Consider the following 20,994-nt stretch of genomic DNA (forward strand, 5'->3'; position numbering starts at 1 on the left):
TCGTGTTCATTGCAGCATTATTCGCAAAAACCAAGATAAGGAACCAATCTAATAGTCCATAGGTAGATGAAAGGATTAATACATACAATGGAATATCATTTGGCCTTAAAAGAGAATGAAATCCTGCCATAAGCGACAACATGCATGATGTTAGAGGACATTATACTAAGCCAATCACAAAAGAACAAATAATGCATGATGCCACTTACATAAAGTGTCCAAAACAGTCAAACACATAGAAGAGTAGAATGGTGCTTGCCAAGGGCCAGAGGGAAAAGGAAAATAGGGAATTGTTCAATAGGTTCAATAAAGTTTCAGTTATGCAAGACGAGCAAGTTCTAGAGATCCACTGTACAACATAGTGCCTATAGTTAACAATAATGTATACTTAAAAATTTGTTGGGGGTAAATCTCATGTTAAATGTTTTCACCACCACCAAAACAAATGAGAACTGTCAAGCAAAGGAAGTTAGGAAGAGCAACCAGGCAGAAGCAGCAAGAGTAAATACATGGGAGAGTGAAACAGATGATAAATGTTCAGAGCCTTACAAACAAACAGTGCAGTATTACCAGAATATAAAGTGAAAGACAAAAGATGAAGCAGAAAAGTAGATAAGAGGCCAGGCCCTTAAATGCCATCCAAAGGAATCTGCACTTTATCATATTCCATTAGTATAATTATATTCATTTATAAATTATTTACGCATTCTACTTGTTATATATACATTAAGACATAGACTAAATGTATTTTTTAAAAGAATGAAATAAGGACAGATAACTACTTTCTTTTTCCCACATTCCCAAAGAATCATCTGTGGTTATAGACTACTGCTACTACTACTACTACTATTACTACTAAAATACTGGGAAGCCACTAAAGGTAGTAAGTGAGGGAATAACATGGTGAAATTTTCAGTTAGGCAGAGATTCTGGCTGCAAAGCAGAAGATGCCTTTATGAGAGGCAAAAGTAGAGACAGGAAGACCAGGTGAGAGGCAAGCGTAGACAAGAAATACCAAGACCTGAAATTGGGGCAACTGGATAAGTAGGGTTGGATAAGAAGAGATAGATTTGCGTAAATTTTAAGGATAAAAATTTATTCTCATCTTTACTAAGTGACTGATGTGAACGTTAAGAAAGAGGGAAATAAGAGAATGACGTTAGAAAGAAGGGTCATTTATTGAGAACAAGGAGACAGGAACAAATTCATGAGTTTCATTTTAAACCTTCTCATCTGTATGGTCCAATACCTAGGTAAAATTCACATGCAGCTACTGAGCACTTGAAATCTGGGAAGTCTGTATTAAGATGAATTTCACTGAATTTCAAAGATTTGCATGTGAAATGAATGTAAAATATCTCATGAGTAATTTTTACATTAATTACATATTGAAATATAAGATTTTAGATACACTAGATTAAATAGGAGATATAAAAATTAATTTCAGGGGCACCTGGCTGGCTCAGTGGGTAAAGCATGCAACTCTTGATCTTGCAGCTGTGAGTTTGAGCCCCATGTTGAGTGTGAGATTACTTAAAAATAAAATCGTAAAATAAAATTAATTTCACACGTTTTTATTTTTTAAATTGGCTTTAGAAAACTAAAAATTCCATGTGTCTTGCACTACATTTCTATTGGTCAGCATGGATATTGAGTTTGATGTGTCAGTAGAGTATCCCAATTGATATATTCAATACACAGCTGAATATGTAAGTCTCACTTTGTAAGTGGGCTTATAGGACAAGTCACTTACAAGCTCATCAGCATGTGTACCCATGCCAACCTTCTTCCTATCAGTCTTAGAGGATTAGGTATCCCTCTTTGTTTTTATTTTTTAATTTTTATTTATTTATTTTTTAAAAATAAGTTGCTCTGGAATCTTTTTTTTTTAAGATTTTATTTATTTATTCATAGAGAGAGAGAGAGAGAGAGAGAGAGAGGCAGAGAGAGAGAAGCAGGCCCCATGAGGGAACCCGATGCGGGACTCAATCCCAGGTCTCCAGGATCACACCCCGGGCTGCAGGTGGCGCTAAACCGCTGCGCCACCAGGGCTGCCCCCCTCTTTGTTTTTAAATATAACTTCCTTTTTTAAGATAACAACTGTATTGAAATATAATTCACATATTGTAAGCTCCATTTTTAAAAGTATACAATTTAGCAGCAACTACCACTACCACCACCATTCTTTTCCCTGAAAAGAAACCCTGTACCTACTGACAGTCATGCCTCATTCCTCCACCCCCTACTATTCTACTCTTTGTTGCTATGTATTTGCCTATTTGCTAAAGTCTACCTTTCTTCCTTTCTCTCATTATCTCTTTCCTCCCTTCCTTTCTTTTTTTATGTAGGCTCCACGCCCACCATGAAGCTCTGTTTCTGTATTGTTTGTTCTCCTTGAGCTATTCTAGCCAGTGGTTGTTTTCAATATATAATCTTATTATGAAACTGGAATCTGATCAAGACTCCAGATCCGGGCATCTGGGTGGCTCAGTGGTTGAGCATCTGCCTTTGGCTCAGGTCAGGATCCTGGGGTCCTGGGACTGAGTCCTGCATCGGACCTCCCTGCAGGGAGCCTGCTTCTCCCTCTGCCTGTGTCTCTTCCTCTCTTAGTCTTTCATGAATAAATAAATAAAATCTTGGAAAAAAAAATACCAGATCCAACTATACCACTTTAGGGGTAATACCAAGGACAGAATATGTTAAACTATACTACAAGGATTTAATAAACAAACTCTTTAGGCTTTCTCTTTAGGATACATAATGTGGTTCCTTCAACTAAGAAATTATAAGGGGACAGTGGTGGGAGGGAGAAAGGAGAGTGAAGGGAGAGAACAGGTACAGAAGGAGACACTACAGATTTTGTAATACATATAAATTTATTTAAACCCTGATTCAAATAGACTATAAACACACACACACACACACACACACACCAAGTATGGGGGAGTCTGGGAAAATAGCATTAATATGGGAAGCCTGGGTGGCTCAGTGGTTGAACATCTGTTTTCAGCTCAGGGCATGATCCTGGAGTCCTGGAATCTAATCCCACATCGGGCTCCATGCCTGGAGCCTGCTTCTCCTTCTGCCTATGTCTCTGCCTCTCTCTCTCTCATGAATAAAATCATTAAAGAAAAAAAAAAGAAAATAGTATTAGCATAGTTTTCAAACTCTTCAAATCCCCACATAAAAACAGAGCAACTAGATAACAAAACCAAAATTCCTTGACAACATTTACAATAAAACTAGATGACAAGGTGTCCTCAGAATACAACACCAAGAGCCAAAAAACCTACACAATATTCAATGGGGCTGCACCTAATGAACTCAGAATAGGATAATCCCAAAATAGCCAGCAAGAATTTACAACAGGCCAATTTGAGAAGATCGGTTGAAACAAGGAGTTTTTTACACCTCTTCAATGCCAGCTGAGTGCAAGGGCCACAATAATGCTGCAACAGTCTAGTCTGTACGACTCTCACAACTGATATTCAAGAGAAAACAAGTACTAGAGGTAGGCAAAGTATCCACAGCCAGTAAGAGTATCTGAAGAAGAAAATCAAAGCAAGAAAACAGAATTGATACTAAATGCTAAATTCAAGAAAATGTTCAGAAATAAAAGATAATAACCTACAATTGACAAATACCAAGACATTCTAATAAAATTCTGAATTTCAAAGAAAAAGAATTCTTTGTGCATCTAGAAGAAAAGAGTATCAGATTTTTCAACAGCAACGAATTATGCCAGAAAAAAATAAATATATTTAGGAAATTGAGAGAAAGTATGAACCAAGGATTTTTGTATCCAGTGAAACTGACTTAAACTCAAATACAAAATGCACAAACTCAGGGATTACTCTTCCCAAGCTCTTCCCGAAGAAACCATTAGAGAACAAGCTTCAGACAATCAAAATGACTAGATACTCACATAATACCTGGTAATCCTATCTACAGTTATCTATAGATCTAAGGCTAAATGAAGTCTAGGAGGGAAAGAGGATAGTATACTAAAGTGGGTATATACTCCAACACTGGATAAAGCATGACTATTAAAAAAATGAGGAGGGGGCACCTGGGTGGTACAGTCAGTTAAGCATCCAACTCCTGGTTTTAGCTCAGGTCATGAGATAAGACTCCCATGTGGGACTCCTTGTTCAACTCCATGCTCAGACCCCGTGTCAGATTCCTCTCTCACTCTGCCCCTCCCCCCACTCCCCACATGTGCTCTTTCTCTATAAAATAAATATTTAAAAAGGAAAAGAATGGAGAGAACACGGAGAGCATATGCAAAAAATTTTTAAATGTTTTTAGTAACCACATTAATGGTAATATTAGTATTATTTGGGACACTGGAACATTAAGCAATATAATATGGGATAAAACCAATAAGAATATGGGATAAAACCAATCATATACACTAATTCTATTACTTTTTCATCCTCATGTCCTTAAAAATCAGGATTCTCACAATGGAAGAAAGGGGAATGAGATGTAACAGAAAAGAGGTTTAGTAGGATTTGAACTGGAAGTATCAATATGAACCCATTAAGTATTGTATCTTTGTGGGTATGTGTCTTAACTCTGTCCATTTAAAAGGACTGGAAAAAATTGACCAATCCAGTAGCAATGAACATCTGCAGCCCCCAGGAGGAGCCTGATATAAAATCCTCCCTAAGGGAAATCAGGGCTTCTTAGAGAAATGGCTGATTCCAGGTACAGGCAGGAAATGGATAAGATGAACTTGGAACATCTTATAATATCAGGTAACAAGCATCAAAGACTACCAGAGTCATGTCAAAAGGACTTAAGATCAATTAGAAGAGGCTCCCAGTAGCCAAAGATGAAACAATTTAAGCTTCAATTGTGATAATAGGTGCAAAGTATGAAACCCATCAAGTATGTTCAAATTCATGAATTCATAATGATACTTTTAAAAGGGAAGAATTGGTCATCTGTGGAAGAAGACCAGAAACAAATTCATCATCTTGAAAACTGGCCAATAAAGGGAGGAGATCCAGCATTTATTCTGCTTTCTTATAGGAACTGTATGTACCTCCAGGTAAAATGTGACTATATATATATATATATATATATATATATATATATATATATATATTGCTAGTAGTTAGAATAATACTAATTGCAACCCACAATAAATTAATAGTTACAACCATTAAGCATGACTGCATCAGCAATGTGCAAATCATAAAAAGAGAGACAATGTTAGAACACCCCACTATCTAGTCTTGCCAAGGATTAAACATCAGTCTGATAAAACATGCCAAACTACAGGAAATACAGAAAACAGAGGAATGTGTTTAGATGCACATGAGTACAAAAATCAATAAAATCTAGACTGTGGAAACTGCACAAGTCAAACAGACTGGTTTCAACAACTAAACTCTGAGGAAAATAATGGGACAGAATGGAGATCTATATATAAAATAGATCTCAACTTTTTTTAATAGGCAAGACTAAAATGTGGGAAAGGAGGCACCATTTAGGTAACAAAACTATTTAAACATTCAAGGAACTGATTACTCTAAAAATCAGGGTAACATATATAGGAGAGAGAGGGTATAGTGATTGGGATGGGACACATGAAGGGGCCTCTGGGTTCTACTTATTGATCTGGTGGTTGTTATAAGACTATTTGCCCTGAAGTATTTATTAGTCATATATTTGCTTTTCCATAATTTTCTGTATCTGAATCTTACAAAAAAAAAAAAAAGCAAGCAAAACGTCATTTGAAACAACTAGAAATTTGAACACTTACTACATATTTGATATTAAGGAATTATTGTTAATTTTCCTAGGTATAATGATATTGTAGATATGTCTAAAAAGGAGTCTTTTTAGATATAAGTAAAGAGAGATTTATGATGAAAATGATTTGCTTTACAATAATATAGAAAGAGGTACATACAAAACGAGAAATGCCATGAACTGATTATTGTTGAAATTCAGAGATATGCACATAAGAGGTTCATGATACGAGTCATCTACTTCTGTATTTTAAATTCTCTATAAAGAGTTAAAAAAAAAAGAAGAGAAAAAGAATAGTTTGAGCCTTGATTATTTACATTGGTTTAGTCATTAGCCTCAGTTTCCTATACTCTGCCCAGCTTTCTCAGGAAGGGGTCTTTATATATTACAATACCATATAAACACAAAGGAGAACTCAACATATACAATACATGACACTGGATCCTATGGCAGTTTTCATCTAGATGAATAACAGAACCATCTACCCAATCACCCAAGCCAGAAACCAGATTCGACCTATGTTCTTCTAATGCCCTTCCTATCAAATCAATCTAATTCTATCAAATCTAATCTAATCTAGTCCTAAATAGCTTTTGAATTCAATTTCTCTGTGTTCCCACAGTTCATCTAGTTCTGGTCTTCATAATCTGTCTCGCAACAGAACTAGAGCCTTGTAAGTATTCTCCTTGTGCGGTCTAGAGGCATTCCAATCCTTCCTCCAGCGGACAGTTATGGTGATCTTTCTTTCTTTTTTACAGGTTTTATTTATTTGAGAGAAATAGAATGAGAGAATGAGAATGAGAATGAGAGAGAGAGTGTGTGTGTGTGAGCTATCATCAACAGGGACGGAGGGGTTGGAGAGGGAGAGGGAAAAGCAGATTCCTTGCTGAGCACAGGGAGCTTGATACGGGGCTCCAGGGGCTCCATCCCGGGGCTCCAGGGGCTCCATCCCAGTATCCCGGGATCATGACCCGAGCCAAAGGCGGCCGCTTAACTGACTGAGTCACCCAGATGCTTCCCATGGTGGTCTTTCTACATGAACTGGATCATGTCCTGTGCAGTTTAAAACCAGTGGTAGTGGCAAGTAGTAAATACTTACTGAATGCTGAGTAATGTACTAGTCATTGTTCTAAGTACTTTCATTTTTTAAAAAGACTTATTTGAGAGAGATAGCATGAGTGTGTGCATCTGTGAGCAGAGGGAGGGGCAAAGGGAGAGAAGAATCTCAAGAAGACTCCCTGCTGAGCACAGAGCCCCACATGGGGCTCAACCTCAGGACCCCAAGATCATGACCTGAGCCAAAATCAAGAGTTGGATGCTTAACTGAGCCACCCAGATACCCCATAAGTAATTTTATTTTATTTTTTTTAATATTTTATTTCTTTATTTTAGAGAGAGAGCATGAATGGGAAGGAGAAGGAGAAAGAATCCAAAGCAGACTCTGCACTGAGCATGGAGCCCCATGCAGGGCTCAATCCCACAACCCTGAGATCATGACACTGAGCCAAAACCAAGAGTCAGATGCTTAACAGACAGAGCCACCCAGGTGCCTCAAGTAATTTCATTTTTTAAAAGAATCCACCAATTTGTTTGCTACATATATTTCCACACAAAGTCCACTCTACACTGATCTGCCCTTCAGTTTGGGGTTTGTATGTATGTATGTATGTATTTATTTATTTTTTAAAGATTTTATTTATTTATTCATGAGAAACAGAGAGAGACAGAGAGGCAGAGACACAGGCAGAGGGAGAAGCAGGCTCCATGCAGGGAGCCTGATGTGGGACTCGATCCCAGGACTCCAGGATCACGCCCTGAGCCGAAGGCGGTGCTAAACCACTGAGCCACCCAGGCTGCCCAGAGTTTAGGATATTTAAATACAAATGGCTAGCCACACATAAATTTATATAATTAGTACAAGTTAGGTGACAAAAGTAAATAAGAATTGCTAAAAATGGGAGTGCATGAGCTATTTTGAAAGAAATATGTTGTGTATGGGATTTTATATTTATGCTAAGAATTGGATAATGGTTTAAAGTAAATAAAATTCTCAACTTCATACTTATAAACTTTTTTAAGAGCCAGAGATGAAGCAGGATTGTTGTTTTTCATGTAATCCTAGGACTTTTTTTTTTTTCTCTAGGACTTTTTTTAAAAAGGGAGCAATAAGATAATCATAGGGTAGTTTAGGGTGATTGCCTAACTAAATTTTCCCTGTACAGTCAGGCACACATAATTTTTTTTTTTTAAGATTTTACTTATTCATTTGAGAGAGAGAGAGAACACTAGTAGAGGGGAGAGGCAGAGGGAGAAAGAGACTTCATGCTGAGCAGGGAGCCCAATGCAGGGCTCGATCCCAGGACCAGGAGATCACAACCTAAGCCGAAAGCATATACTTAACGATCTGAGCCACCTACGTGACCTAGACATGGATAATATTTAAAGGAAGAAACTACACACAGTCCTTAAATAGGAACAGTTAGTAACAGCTATTAAAAGTTGATGAAGGGCAGCCCGGGGGGGTACTCAGCAGTTTAGCGCTGCCTTCAGCCCGGGGCCTGATCCTGGAGACCGGGGATCGAGTCCCATGTCAGGCTCCCTGCAAGGAGCCTGCTTCTCCCTCTGCCTGTGCTTCTGCCTCTCTCTCGCTCTCTGTGTTTCTCATGAATAAATTATTAATAATAATAAAAAGCTGATGAACATACTCTTGGAACAAATACAAGACCATATATAAGAATTTTATAATATTATTCAGTACATGAAATGATAATAAACTTGAAGAAAACTGGTTAATATCAATCTTGGTTAACTATTAGCTACATATTTTCAACAGTTTACTTCATTTAACTCTGACCCACAGTATTCATCCATCTAAAAAGGAGAACTACAAGTACCCATCTCACAAAGTTGCTGTGAGGATTAAATGATACATCAGGTGATTTTTCTCTTCATGAGTTACCAGAATTTTCATAAGCAATACAAAACTGAAGGATACTTCTTAGCACTGGCTGAATCAAGAAATTAAGCTTGTTCTTTGGAAAGCTGGTAGAGCACCATGCCAAAACAAACCCAACCAATACCCACATTAAGATTTAAAAGAAATTAGAATAGCTAATACCTACGGTTCATAGATAGGAGATTGCTCCTACAACCAATTCTATAAAAGTTTCTCTGAAAGTTAAGGAACAATGCCTCTAGTAAAAGAAATATTAAAAGGTAAAGGGACTTAACAACAAAACAGCCCAATTAAAAAATGGGCAAGGGACTGGAATAGACATTTCTCCAAAGAAGATAAACAAATGGCCAATAAGCACATAAAAAGATGTTCAACATCAGTAATCATTAGGAAAATGCAAATCGAAATCACAATGAGATCAGGAAGGCTGTTATCAAAAACAAAAAGTGTTTTGAGAATGTGGAGAAAATGGAACCTTTGTAACATTGTTGGTGACAATTTAAAGGTACAATCACTGTAGAAAGTATTAGGATCTTGCCTCTATAATATATAAATATATAATATATAAAGAACTCTTAAAACTCAATAACTAAAGACCAAAGGATATGGAAAGACTTCTTCAAAGAAGATATACAAAGATCCTATGAGCACATGAAAAGATGCTCAACATCATTAGCCATTTAGGGAAATGAAAATCAAAACCATAATGAAATAAGCAATTCACATCCACAAGGATGGCTATAATATAAAAGACAAATAATAAGCATTGGAAAGGATGTGGAGAAATTGGAACCTGTCGCTGGTGGGAATGTAAAATGGTACAGCTACTCTGGAAGACAGCATATCAGTTATTCAAAAGGCTAAAGAATTATTGTATGACCTTGCAATTCTATTCATACACACACACACACACACACGAGAAATGAAAACTTGTTCACCAATGTTCATAGTAGCATCAACTCAAATATCCAATGAACAAATACACAAAATGTGGTACATCCATACCATGGAGTAAAAATGAATAATGTACTAATAATTAATATATGCCACAACATGGTGAACCTTGAAAATATGCTAAATGAAAGAAGCCAATCACAAATATTATCAAGGCAGAGTTCTGTTTCCTTGAGATCAGTTCTCTAAGTTTCAGCCCTGGGGAACAAATATCTTTGGTATAATATCTGTGTGTGTGTGGAGATGAAATGGGAGGTATAAGGGGATTTGAAGGGTTGGGAAGCTTCAACTGGCCCAGGTGCTCCTTGGATAGTCTTCATTTCATTGCCCTCATTACTTCCCTAATTCATTCTTGCTTTCTAAACTTGTCACTCCAAGCCTAGAGCTTCTCTGTATCAGTCAGCACAGGGAAGAATGGCTTCCATTTCTAATTTTGACTTCTATGAGCATATTTTGGGATGTGGATTTCTCTACTATCACTTGTTCTTCATTATAACAACATTGGCTTTCATCTTTTAATTGGAAAATCTTATCTCTACACCTTTTACAGCACTTTTAGAAATGTATTTCCTTTTATTATTTTTTATGTGAAAATTTCAATAGGATTTTAGAGGTTGGGGTGTAAACATGGTGTTCAGTCTATCATCTTAAATTGAAAGCTCACTGTCTAAATCTTAAATAGAGTCTACACATTTTCTTAGAATCAAACTTTTTAAAACCTCAAAGACCCTCTCTCCAAATAACACTAAAATATGGCCATAGGGTGTATAAGTGCTATGATCTCTATTAGTCCACAAATAAATTAAAAAATCAGTAGGAAGCACTCTTCACCAAATAGAGCCAAATTGAGAAATAAATAAATAAAACTAATTGGTATAGTTTGAAATGCATGTTAACTTTTATTAATAATTTCATTTGAAGTATTCAAAAGAATTGTACTCAAGGAATACTATCTTTCCAGGCAGTTAACTAGAACCCATAACCACTGTCTTTTTATATTTTCTCAATAATAACATCTTTTTATTTACAAAAGTAATTTGTAGTATAAAACAGTATACCCCAGGGTAGAAGTTATTTAAAAATCTATCCTACTTAAATAATGAATTGTTATTCATATATAATAAAAACTTCATTTCCCATTTAAACGAGCCAACTAGAAGAGTTAAATCACAAAACAATTAAATTTGGTAATTCGATAAAATAATTTAGGAAAAAATCCGAAACTTTCCAGGCAGTATGTATCCATGATGTGTGTGGAAGGGAAGAAGGGGTCTGAAATGGTAAATAAATGTTTATTCGTTATGGATCTTCACTCTCTCCCTCTTTGGGTTGTATCATTCAGGCTTGTGACCATTTACATGCTGATGATCCTACTTATATACTAATGATATCACTTAGGTACTAATAAACTTATTGAACTTCATATATCCAAAACAAAATTCCTTCCCAAACCTACACTGAACTACAGTAATGTAAAGGGCATAAATATTCACCAGCTTTTCATGAGAAAAAAAAAACAAAAAAACAAAAAAAAAACAAGAGCTATCCTTCATTTCTCTTCTTCCTTCCTTGAATCTATCAATAAATCTTCTTGGTTCTATACCACCATCATTTACCCATTTTTATCCATCTTGATGACCAGGCTACTGCCCCCTGTAATAGCCTTCTGATTTTCCTGCTTCTGTTCTGTTCTTGTCTCCTTAGTATCCACTTATCCCTCAGCAGCCAATGTGACTTATATCATACCATTTCCCTGCTTAAAATCCTCCTTAGAAAAGAAACCAAATTTCCTAATAGGACTTACAAGGCCTTTCAACATGACCTGATTCCTGCCTACCTTTCCACTCTCATATCACTCTTTGCCTTTCTCACTATCTCCAGGCTACTGTGCTTCTCCAAATACATCAACCTGTTTCCTCATTCAGGAGCTTTACATTTGCCATTCCCTCTGCCCAGGATCCCTGGCAACCCCACCTCACCTAAGCTATTTACATGCCTGACTTCTTTGCTTTCAAATATCATTTCCTTAGAGATGTCTTCTCCAAAGCAGCCACCATCATCTTTATTTTTTTTGTATATCATCTATCATAATGTAAAAATAATCTTATTTATTACCCCTCCAATATAAGCTAAGGGCAGACTTTTCTATCTCATTTATTATCCCCTCCAATCCTTAGAACAGTTAATAGATATTTAAAATGTTTGCTGAAAAAAAATAATAAAAAATAAAATGCTGAATAAACGAACAATTTCTTAAACATCACTGAAGCACTACAGATATTAACTATACTGATTTTGATTATTAGATTATAGTTTAAATTATACTAGTTTATTATAAATAAGTGGAGTTTTAACTTTCCACCAACAAAAAGACATTAAGATTACATGAGCATAAGAGAAGAATACAACACCACTGTGCTAAGTCTTATTCATTTAAGATAGGAATGGAGAAAAACACCCAGAGGCTGCCATCACTGCCCGTGGGGCACCCAGGACCTTCTTCCCTCAGCAGAGGTCCAAAAAGGCAAATAAGATCATTTGGAAGAGATACATGTAGAAGACACCATCAGATTCTGTCCGTAGGTAGAAAGAGAAAGTGAGCAAACATCTTTCAGGATTAAAACTCCAGACAAGACCAGAAAGGGGGTTTTCACAGCGTCTTCCGTAAGCTCTTTGAAAATAAGTCCAGTGGATCAGAACTTGGAAAAAAAATTGAGAATCCTTCAATGGATCCTTCATCCACAAAAAAAAATTTCTTCAGAAACTGACTTGCTCTAACAAATGACCTTAAGGAACAGCTGTGTAAAACATACTTAAAGTTGTACTGCCAAGTGGTAAGATGAGGATAAAAAGCCTCATATATTGATGTATAAATGTCAATATATTGATGTATAAATCCCTGAAGAAAACAAATACAAATACTTACATATGATACTAAATCAACAGGAGACACTGCAGAGATAAAGATCAGCCTATGATTGAGAGCTAGCTTACTGAACCTTAACACTGGGAGAAGGGAAACAAGGACGTTTCACTGAATTATAGAAAAACAAAATGCATTTGGAGGAAAATAAACATTTGTAAGAAAAACAACAAAAAAAAGAAAATCACATGTAATAATCTCTGAGACCTGACTGGGGGGCTAAGGGGAGGGATTCATTTCAGTAAAGTTATATTAAAAAATAAAAAGAATAAAAATCACTAAAAAAAAAAGTCACTGTATCATATGCAGAAAGGGAAAAAGCTGAATCAGTGTTTATGCCAACAAATTTAATCTGACACTTTTTTTTTTTTAGGATTTTATTTATTTATTCATGAGAGATGGAGAGAGGCATAGACACAGGCAGAGGGAGAAGCAGGCTCCCTGCGGGGAGCCTGATATGAGACTCGATCCTGGGACTCCTGGATCACGCTCTAAGCCAAAGGCAGATGCTCAACCACTGAGCCATCCTGGCGTCCCCATAAGAGAGACTTCTAAATCACATATAGAAGTGCCAGAATAGGGACGTCTGGGTGGCTCAGTGTTTGAGCATCTGCCTTCCGCTCAGGTTGCGATCCCAGGGTCCTGGGATCCAGTCCCACAACAGACTCCCCACAGGGAGCTTGCTTCTCCCTCTGCCTATGTTTATGCCTTTCTCTCTGTGTCTCTCATGAATAAATAAATAAAATCTTAAAAAAAAAAGCCTCCCTTATAAAGGGGTGTAAAGAGAATCTTGTTTATACTGTTTGCAATACATAAGTGCCACCAATCATAACTAATGAATAGTGCCACGTTAAGGCCTTAAACATTGCTAAATACATCTGTAAGAACTTGTATTGCTGCCCTTTCTGAGGATAAATACAGAAAAAGACCAGTAGGACTTGGAAAGAGGAATTTCCATTAGAGAGAAAAGAACATTTCGCTATATATCCCAATATGATACAGCAGTTCCTTAGACATGATTTTATCCGTTCAAAACTGTTAAGAACCAAGAAGCAAGCAACAAATGCCACAAAGGAACTTAAGGACAGCTGGGGCATATGCAAGAAAACACACATTTTTATATACATAGCCTCAAGATCCTCACTCAGTCTTTTTATTTTTATTTTAGGGTGAATTCTAACAGATTTGGCCATCTAGCTTCTCAGTGCACAGCAAATCAGAGGTAGCAAACTAGAAAATAGGAAAGACAGAAAACTATTATATTGAGAGCAGATGACCTAACAAAAAGAGATTAAAACACCACTGGAGGGATCCCTGGGTGGCGCAGCGGTTTAGCGCCTGCCTTTGGCCCAGGGCGCGATCCTGGAGACCCGGGATCGAGTCCCATGTCGGGCTCCCGGTGCGTGGAGCCTGCTTCTCCTTCTGCCTGTGTCTCTGCTTCTCTCTCTCTCTCTCTGTGTGACTATCATAAATAAATAAAAAAATTAAAAAAAAAAAAAACACCACTGGAAAAAGAGTCACAAAATCTTAGAATCAAAAATAAATTTTAAAAAGCATAGCTGGCAAAGTTTTATTTAAAGAATAACAATCTTAGGGCGCCTGGGTGGCTCAGCTGGTTAAGCGTCTGACTCTTGGTTTCTGCTCAGGTGAAGATCTCGGGGTCGAGAGGTAGAGCCCTGCACTGGGCTTTATGCTCAGTGGAGAATCTGCTTCTTTCCCTCTCCCTTTGCTCTTCCCCCCAATGTGTGCATGCTCTCTCTTTCTCAAATAAACCTTTAAAAAAATAGTAACGACATTACAAAATTCTTGCCTTGAAGACAATGTCTTATTTTAACATAGCACAACATTAACATGGTACCCCACAGAGTGGCCTGCATGGCACACTGTACTTGGAAGTTCAAATCATGACCCTACAATGATCGTTTTTAACTCTGGAGTTAATGACTCGGTGGACATTCCTAGGACATTCAACACACCACAGGTGATTCTGATGCACACTGAGCAGCACTGTCCTAACAGTCTAAGAAAAGGTTACACAGAACTTGACAAATTAGTTAAGAAAGAAGTGAGAACTTATTATCATCCTTAAATGTGTTCAATAAAACTTGTTTTAAAAAAGTTTGGGCAGGTTGAGGTAATGTGGAGTAGTATGTACTCTGGTCAAACACTTCATCTCCCCAAAAGGAGGGAGAGGACTAAATGACACATTACCAACAGCCAATCTACTCATAGGGTAATTTCTTTTGAAACCATGTAAATATAATGAATATATGCAATGGTAAGTAAAGTAGAACACTCAGTAAAAGGCATGAAATAAAGGCAGAAACTCAATGAAGTTAAAGTTATGTGAAGAAAAACAGCTCTAATTAAACTAGAATAGTCTGGACACCAAACTCCTCTCTACACAGTAGCATCTCCCAAACAAAATACTTAACACTTATACTCACCTTTCTGAAAAATCAGAATCTATAAATTCTCTAGCTCGTTTTCTATCACTAAAAAGAAAAAAAAAGATAGCATAAAAAGAACAGGTATTTAAACACAACCTCATTTCATGAATAATTTATTGTAACCTGTCTAATTCCACAGTGAATATATCCAAACAAACAAAAAAAAATCTAACAAATAGAAAAGGTATGTCCATAAAATAAAAACGTGAATTTTATCATAGGACCAAGAAATCACAACACAGTAAATGTTACCAGAGGATCAAAAAGATCACAGTATAATAACATAGTCTGAATTGAGCTCAATGAATATGGAAGGAAAGTATTTCAGACTTAGAAAGGAGAAGGCACAGAAAAGTATTAGTCACTACAGAATGACTGAGCAAATATTCTACCCCAATATAAAGCACAGCTGGGGCTGAAAATATCCAAACCCTGGTCATCTCCAAAGCAGGCCAACAGGACTGGCATGGATTTGGCTTTCATGTTATAATTTCTCAGGGTCCTGCAGAAATCTAAGGTACCTTTCAGATCCTACATGGGGGTAAGGACTGAATAAAGGCCATGGAATTATATAGATGATTGTGTCATTTCATCTTATTTGATAGTGAAAAAGTATGTATACCTATGAAACTCTTCTGTCTCATGTGTGTGTATATATACGTGAACATATATATGGCTTAAAACACTTTGCCAGGATTTTTTCATTAATTCAACATCCTGGAAACAAGAAAGCTCTGAAGCAACCAAGATTTACTGTCTGCTTGCTAGAACTCACAATGTTAAGTCAAAGACAGAACTACCAATATAGTACACCACCATGGAAATAATTTCTAAGGTGACAAAATGAAGTTTTGAATCCTTTATCTTAATTATTTATTTTTCTTTTATGGAAAGATGAAATGCTAAAACGAGAAGGAGCAGAGAAAGGCTGGGTGAGAGTATTTTACAGGCGGAGATGAAACATGTAAAAGTTTGATACTAAAAGTGGTAAATGAGTAGCACAAAAGATACTGATTTAATTGTCCAGTGTTTCAAAAGATCAAGAGAAAACTCAGTAAAATTTTTAATATATTTGGCCTCTTTTTCCTAGTTCCTTTTCTGGTATTTAAGGAAATAAAAATTTACAGGGGAAATTCTGAGTACAGCTAGCACTTACTATGTAACTGTTTTCTTATGTTTGTTAAAACAATATAAAGTATAGTTTTTGCATCTCCAAAGTACCTAAATGTCATAATCATAAAAAGTAGTCAGAAGATAAGGCTAAAAATTATTGTATTGTTTTTCTCTATTTAAAAATGGTTGATCTAGAAATGATTTATATCTAAGATATAAAGTAAAATAAAATATATGGCTTTAAAGGCAACACATTAGTTTTTAAGGACTAGGCCAACACAAAACAAGAATGGAAGACAAGATAGTGAGAGGAAAAGATCACAGCTCTAAAAAAAAGTTTTAAAAATGGTAACTTGCAACAACACTCTTACCCTGGGACCCAGCCAGTAGCTTCTGCTATGTGTGTCTGAGTAACCATTGCTGGTGCAGGGGTATATGGACTCCCAATCAGAACACTTGCTGAACTGGTTAGTCTCTGTGGTGTGCTTATAATCTATAAAGTTAGAACACAGAAAATAATATTCTCAGTTATTAAGAAAATCACACAGGCAGAAAATAATGTTGATTGCTAACCTACATATAAAAGTGAAAACTTACTGCCTAAAATGTACTTAATATCAATCATCTAAAACATAAGTTTTCATTCACTTACTTTCTAGGATCTTAAAGCACAAGTATTTTAAATACTGACATGAGGTCACATATAGGTTTCAGCAAGTGAACATCAATTCGGAAGGATTAAGTTGACAATTAATAATGTTTTAAAAAAATCAGAAAACCAAAAAGCTTTGAGATTACAGAACCTAACTGTAGTTGAACTTGATGTATTCAAACTAGGGCAACAGTAAATCAGATCTTCGTGTCCAAAATATATACAAAGGCATTATACAATTTGAATTATTATATATAGATACAATTTTAACTTCTTTTCTCAAGAGCATTTCCTTAGGTCATTAAATATTCTTCAAAGGCATTTTAAAGACAGTGAAACATTTCATCATGTGGATTTATTATCCCCTACTGTTAGATATATATTCAATTAGCCAACGTTATAAGCAATGCTGTGATGAGCATCTTTGTACAATGATCTGGGCCTTAATTTCTACTTCCTAAGGACTCTAGAAAGGTAATTAATGGAACTAAGGATATAGACTTTTAAAAAAAGTTTCCTTCTTTTTTTTTTAAAGACTTTATTTATTTATTCATGAGAGACACAGAGAGAGAGAGGCAGAGGGAGAAGCGGACTCCATGCAGGGAGCCGGATGTGAAACTCGATCCCGGGACTCCAGGATCACACCCTGAGCCCAAGGCAGATGCCCAACAGCTGAGCCACCCAGGCGTCCCATAAAAAAAGTTTCTTGATATGTACTACCAAATTGCTGTCCAGGACTTCACTGGTAAATAATCCATGTTTTTTCCAAAAATGTTTATAATAATCAGTACAAAAAATAATTTAGCATTCTACAAATATCTTTAGAAGTATTTCTGTCAAAAAAAAAAATAAGGGCATGTCCAATGAGTGGGGGTATTAATGCAACAATACTGGCCCCAGGTGGGTAACTGCTCATGAATGAGCTGCTGGACCCACAGGGATTCTCTCTCTTTTTTTCTTTCCAACCCCAAAGCACAGGACCACCCTCACCTGGGCAGCCCTAGATCTCTGGATCTCCTAAAGGGAGGACATTCTATTTTTGTATACTTTTGAAAATTTCCATAATGGTAAGATTTTGTTTAAGTTCCAATTAAGAAAGAAAAGCATCAGTGTGGGCTACATAGAGTATTCAAATGACAGATCTTAAAACAAAAGAAATAGTTCTATTTCTACTGCCTGATGTAGGTCAAAATACTAATTTTTGTATCCCTGATCAAATGAAACCTGTTCCTGCAGGCAGGTCTAAGTCCAATTATTAAGTTAGTTGCTAATTTGCTCCATAAAGAACAAAGGGAAGGATTCATTTGCATTTTAAGCTTAGTTCAGCTTTGGTTATTAAAGTCTCATCAACATTTATTCATTTACTAAATATTTAAGAACTTTAGTTACCTCTGTGTATGGTATGGCATTTTGCCAATTTGGGGGTAGGGTAATGTTACTATGTACAAATGAATAAGAAATAACTTTAGTAAGTTAATTCTGTAGTTGAAAAAAAATAAAAACAAAAGACAATAAACACTGATAGATGTCTGGAGAACTCTGATTCTCTACAATATTCCAAGGACTATTACATGAGGAATTCGGAAGCTTACTTCATGAGAAAATATGAATACTAGACAATGGGTTTATATCTCCTATACCTCTACATACCCCAACCCACCTCCGCACTTCCATTTCAGTATAAAATCTTTAAGGGTAGATCAAATGTTTATAGGGCCTGGTGCTTTGCTAGGAGATATTCGCAGAAAAGGCACAATAAATATTTAATGAACTGAGACAGAAGACACAGCTCTTAAAATGAAAAAAAAAAAAAAAAAAAAAAAGCAGCATCTCTGTTCACTAATATGCCAGAAAGGACCATATAAAATCCAGTAAGAAAATACAATGTAAAGGACATAGTTCCCACCAATCACTACATCACACATTCATATGTCCTATATCATGCTGACCTTGAGTGTGAAGCTTAAGAAGAAAAATCTGAGTATTTGATCAGTCTCTGGTCTACTCTATTTCTAGAATGTGAGTCTCCACAAAGCAATTCTAAGCATCTCGACTTACCCTTGAGATAGATTGCATTATTTGTGCAGTACTATTACTAAGTTCTTTTTCTGTATCTGTTATTACTAGCCTCCAGGCTCAGTTTACCTGATTTAAAGGGCTTTGTAGGAAAAAAAAAAAAGATGAGAGGAGGAAGGGAAAGAGGACATAGAAAAAAACCTGTTATCATTATTGAGAAAGGCTTTGCAAATGAATTGCTATGTTCTGGTTTAGTTTTTCTTCCTCAATGTCAGACTGTCAGCTGATATTCTTTGCTGATCTGAGAGTGATTAGCAATCCTCTGTTGTTCTCTCTTAGCCTAGTGCCTGGTGTGCCCTCAATAACAGAAATCCTCAATAAACATTTGCTGAATGAACAAACTGGATGGATGATACACTCAAACTAAAAAGACAAGTTAGAAGTTCATGTGACATGCAATGAGTTCCTAAATTAGGACGATGACAAAGAACTTTAAGAAACAAAAATCAGGGATCCCTGGGTGGCGCAGCGGTTTGGCGCCTGCCTTTGGCCCAGGGCGCGATCCTGGAGACCCCGGATCGAATCCCACATCGGGCTCCCGGTGCATGTAGCCTGCTTCTCCCTCTGCCTGTGTCTCTGCCTCTCTCTCTCTCTCTCTCTCTCTCTCTCTCTCATCTGTGACTATCATAAATAAATAAAAATTAAAAAAAAATTTAAGAAAGACTTTAAAAAAAAAAAAAAGAAACAAAAATCAAAGAAAAGCCAACAGAACTTGATCAACCACTGAATACAGGAAAATTATATAGGTGATGAGTCAGATATGTTTTGTAAAACTGAACCTTAATTTTGAAATCCCAAGTTGAAATTAGAGGTAATTAGAGGTAATTATTTCCTATATTCAGTTGATCTGATAAGGAAATGAACATTTCTTTAAATTTCAGCACCTCCCCAGCCCCCACCCCCACCACCAAGAAATCCTTAATTTAAATGTAATCATGCAGTTTTGGACTGGATTACAGTTGGGCTATGAAAATCATATAGCAATTGGAACATCATTCTGAAGATTTTCTACCTTCAATCAATATATGTTACATACTACTGCCATCTACAGTAAGAACAGTCAAGGGATTGTTACAGCCTTTTATGGTGGCTACACTGCTGGTGAACAGCATAAAGTACAGCGTTGTCTAATCACTATGTTATATACCTGAACCTAACGTAACACTACATCAATGATACTTCAACTAAAAAAAAAAAAAAAAAAAAAAAAGGAGGGGGGGGAGAAAAGCCAAGAGAGCATCTCCATTCTGAAGGGAAAAGAATCTATAGAATTAAAAGTATTACATTGAAGGATTTTATTATTTCACAAAATATTTCACAAAAAAAAGTTTTCACTATAAGAAACATGTACTTTTTAACCATGTTAAAATAAAGATGGTTGAGATTATATGACAAGATACCTTTAAGAAAAGGGCGAGTATTCCAAACTAAAACAGATTTTGCTAAACTACTTTCTATAAACACAGAAAACAACTTTCTTCTTGGGACTTTTAAAAATTTCTATTTACCATTAAGACTTGGCTTGCAAAGAGATATGTGAAATTTAAATGGCAAGTAGAGAAAGACAACTGTAAGAAGCAGGTTTTAAAAAAGAAAAAAAGGTTTCATTCAAGAGTTTTCTAACTTAAAAAAAATGCTTTTACATCACAGATGAGAGACTGAAGGTGAGGAGACAATATTCAAGAGAGATAAACAAGAGAAAAGAGAAATGGCTCTAACTGGGATTCTACAATTAGGAAGTCAAAAAGAAAGCTCTCATTTCTAAGATCTGGGAACTGTAAAAAGCACCTGGGTATTAAAGACACACATTAAGCCCTGGTTTAAAGAAGCACCCCAAATCTCCTTTCCTTCTTCTGACCTTTGTTTTGCTGATCCTGAGGTTGGTTATGTAATGAGGTAAATAGTATACAAGAGTACTTATTGTCAGAACTAAGGTATGACAGTACTTATGTGTATACTAGTTCAACTTGACAATGGAAAGAAAAACTGTTTCCAAAAGAGGAATTCAAATTTGAGCCACCGCAGCATCACTCCAATATTGACAGCAAACAGTCTCTCAAAATAGAGGAGTACTGTGAGGGAGACACTCTAAGAGTTCGGGTATGTT

At 36.2% G+C, this 20,994-nt stretch overlaps 1 protein-coding gene across 11 annotated transcripts in view; it reads right to left on the reverse strand.

Annotated features, from left to right (window-relative positions):
- The window catches only part of TFDP2 (transcription factor Dp-2), a 152,993-nt gene that overhangs the window by 21,309 nt on the left and 110,690 nt on the right, over positions 1 to 20,994 (reverse strand). For 10 of the 11 annotated variants that reach the window (XM_055321133.1, XM_055321134.1, XM_055321127.1 and 7 more), the window contains 2 exons: positions 16,531 to 16,652; positions 15,044 to 15,091 (listed from right to left, as the gene is read on the reverse strand). In XM_055321133.1, coding sequence (XP_055177108.1) covers positions 15,044 to 15,091; positions 16,531 to 16,652 — 170 coding nt within the window. The remainder of the gene's footprint in view (positions 1 to 15,043; positions 15,092 to 16,530; positions 16,653 to 20,994) is intronic. The other variant, XM_055321135.1, reaches the window with a different exon arrangement.

Source organism: Nyctereutes procyonoides, unplaced genomic scaffold (genome assembly GCF_905146905.1).
Source record: "Nyctereutes procyonoides isolate TBG_1078 unplaced genomic scaffold, NYPRO_anot_genome, whole genome shotgun sequence".
NCBI classification, from domain to species: Eukaryota; Metazoa; Chordata; class Mammalia; order Carnivora; family Canidae; genus Nyctereutes; species Nyctereutes procyonoides.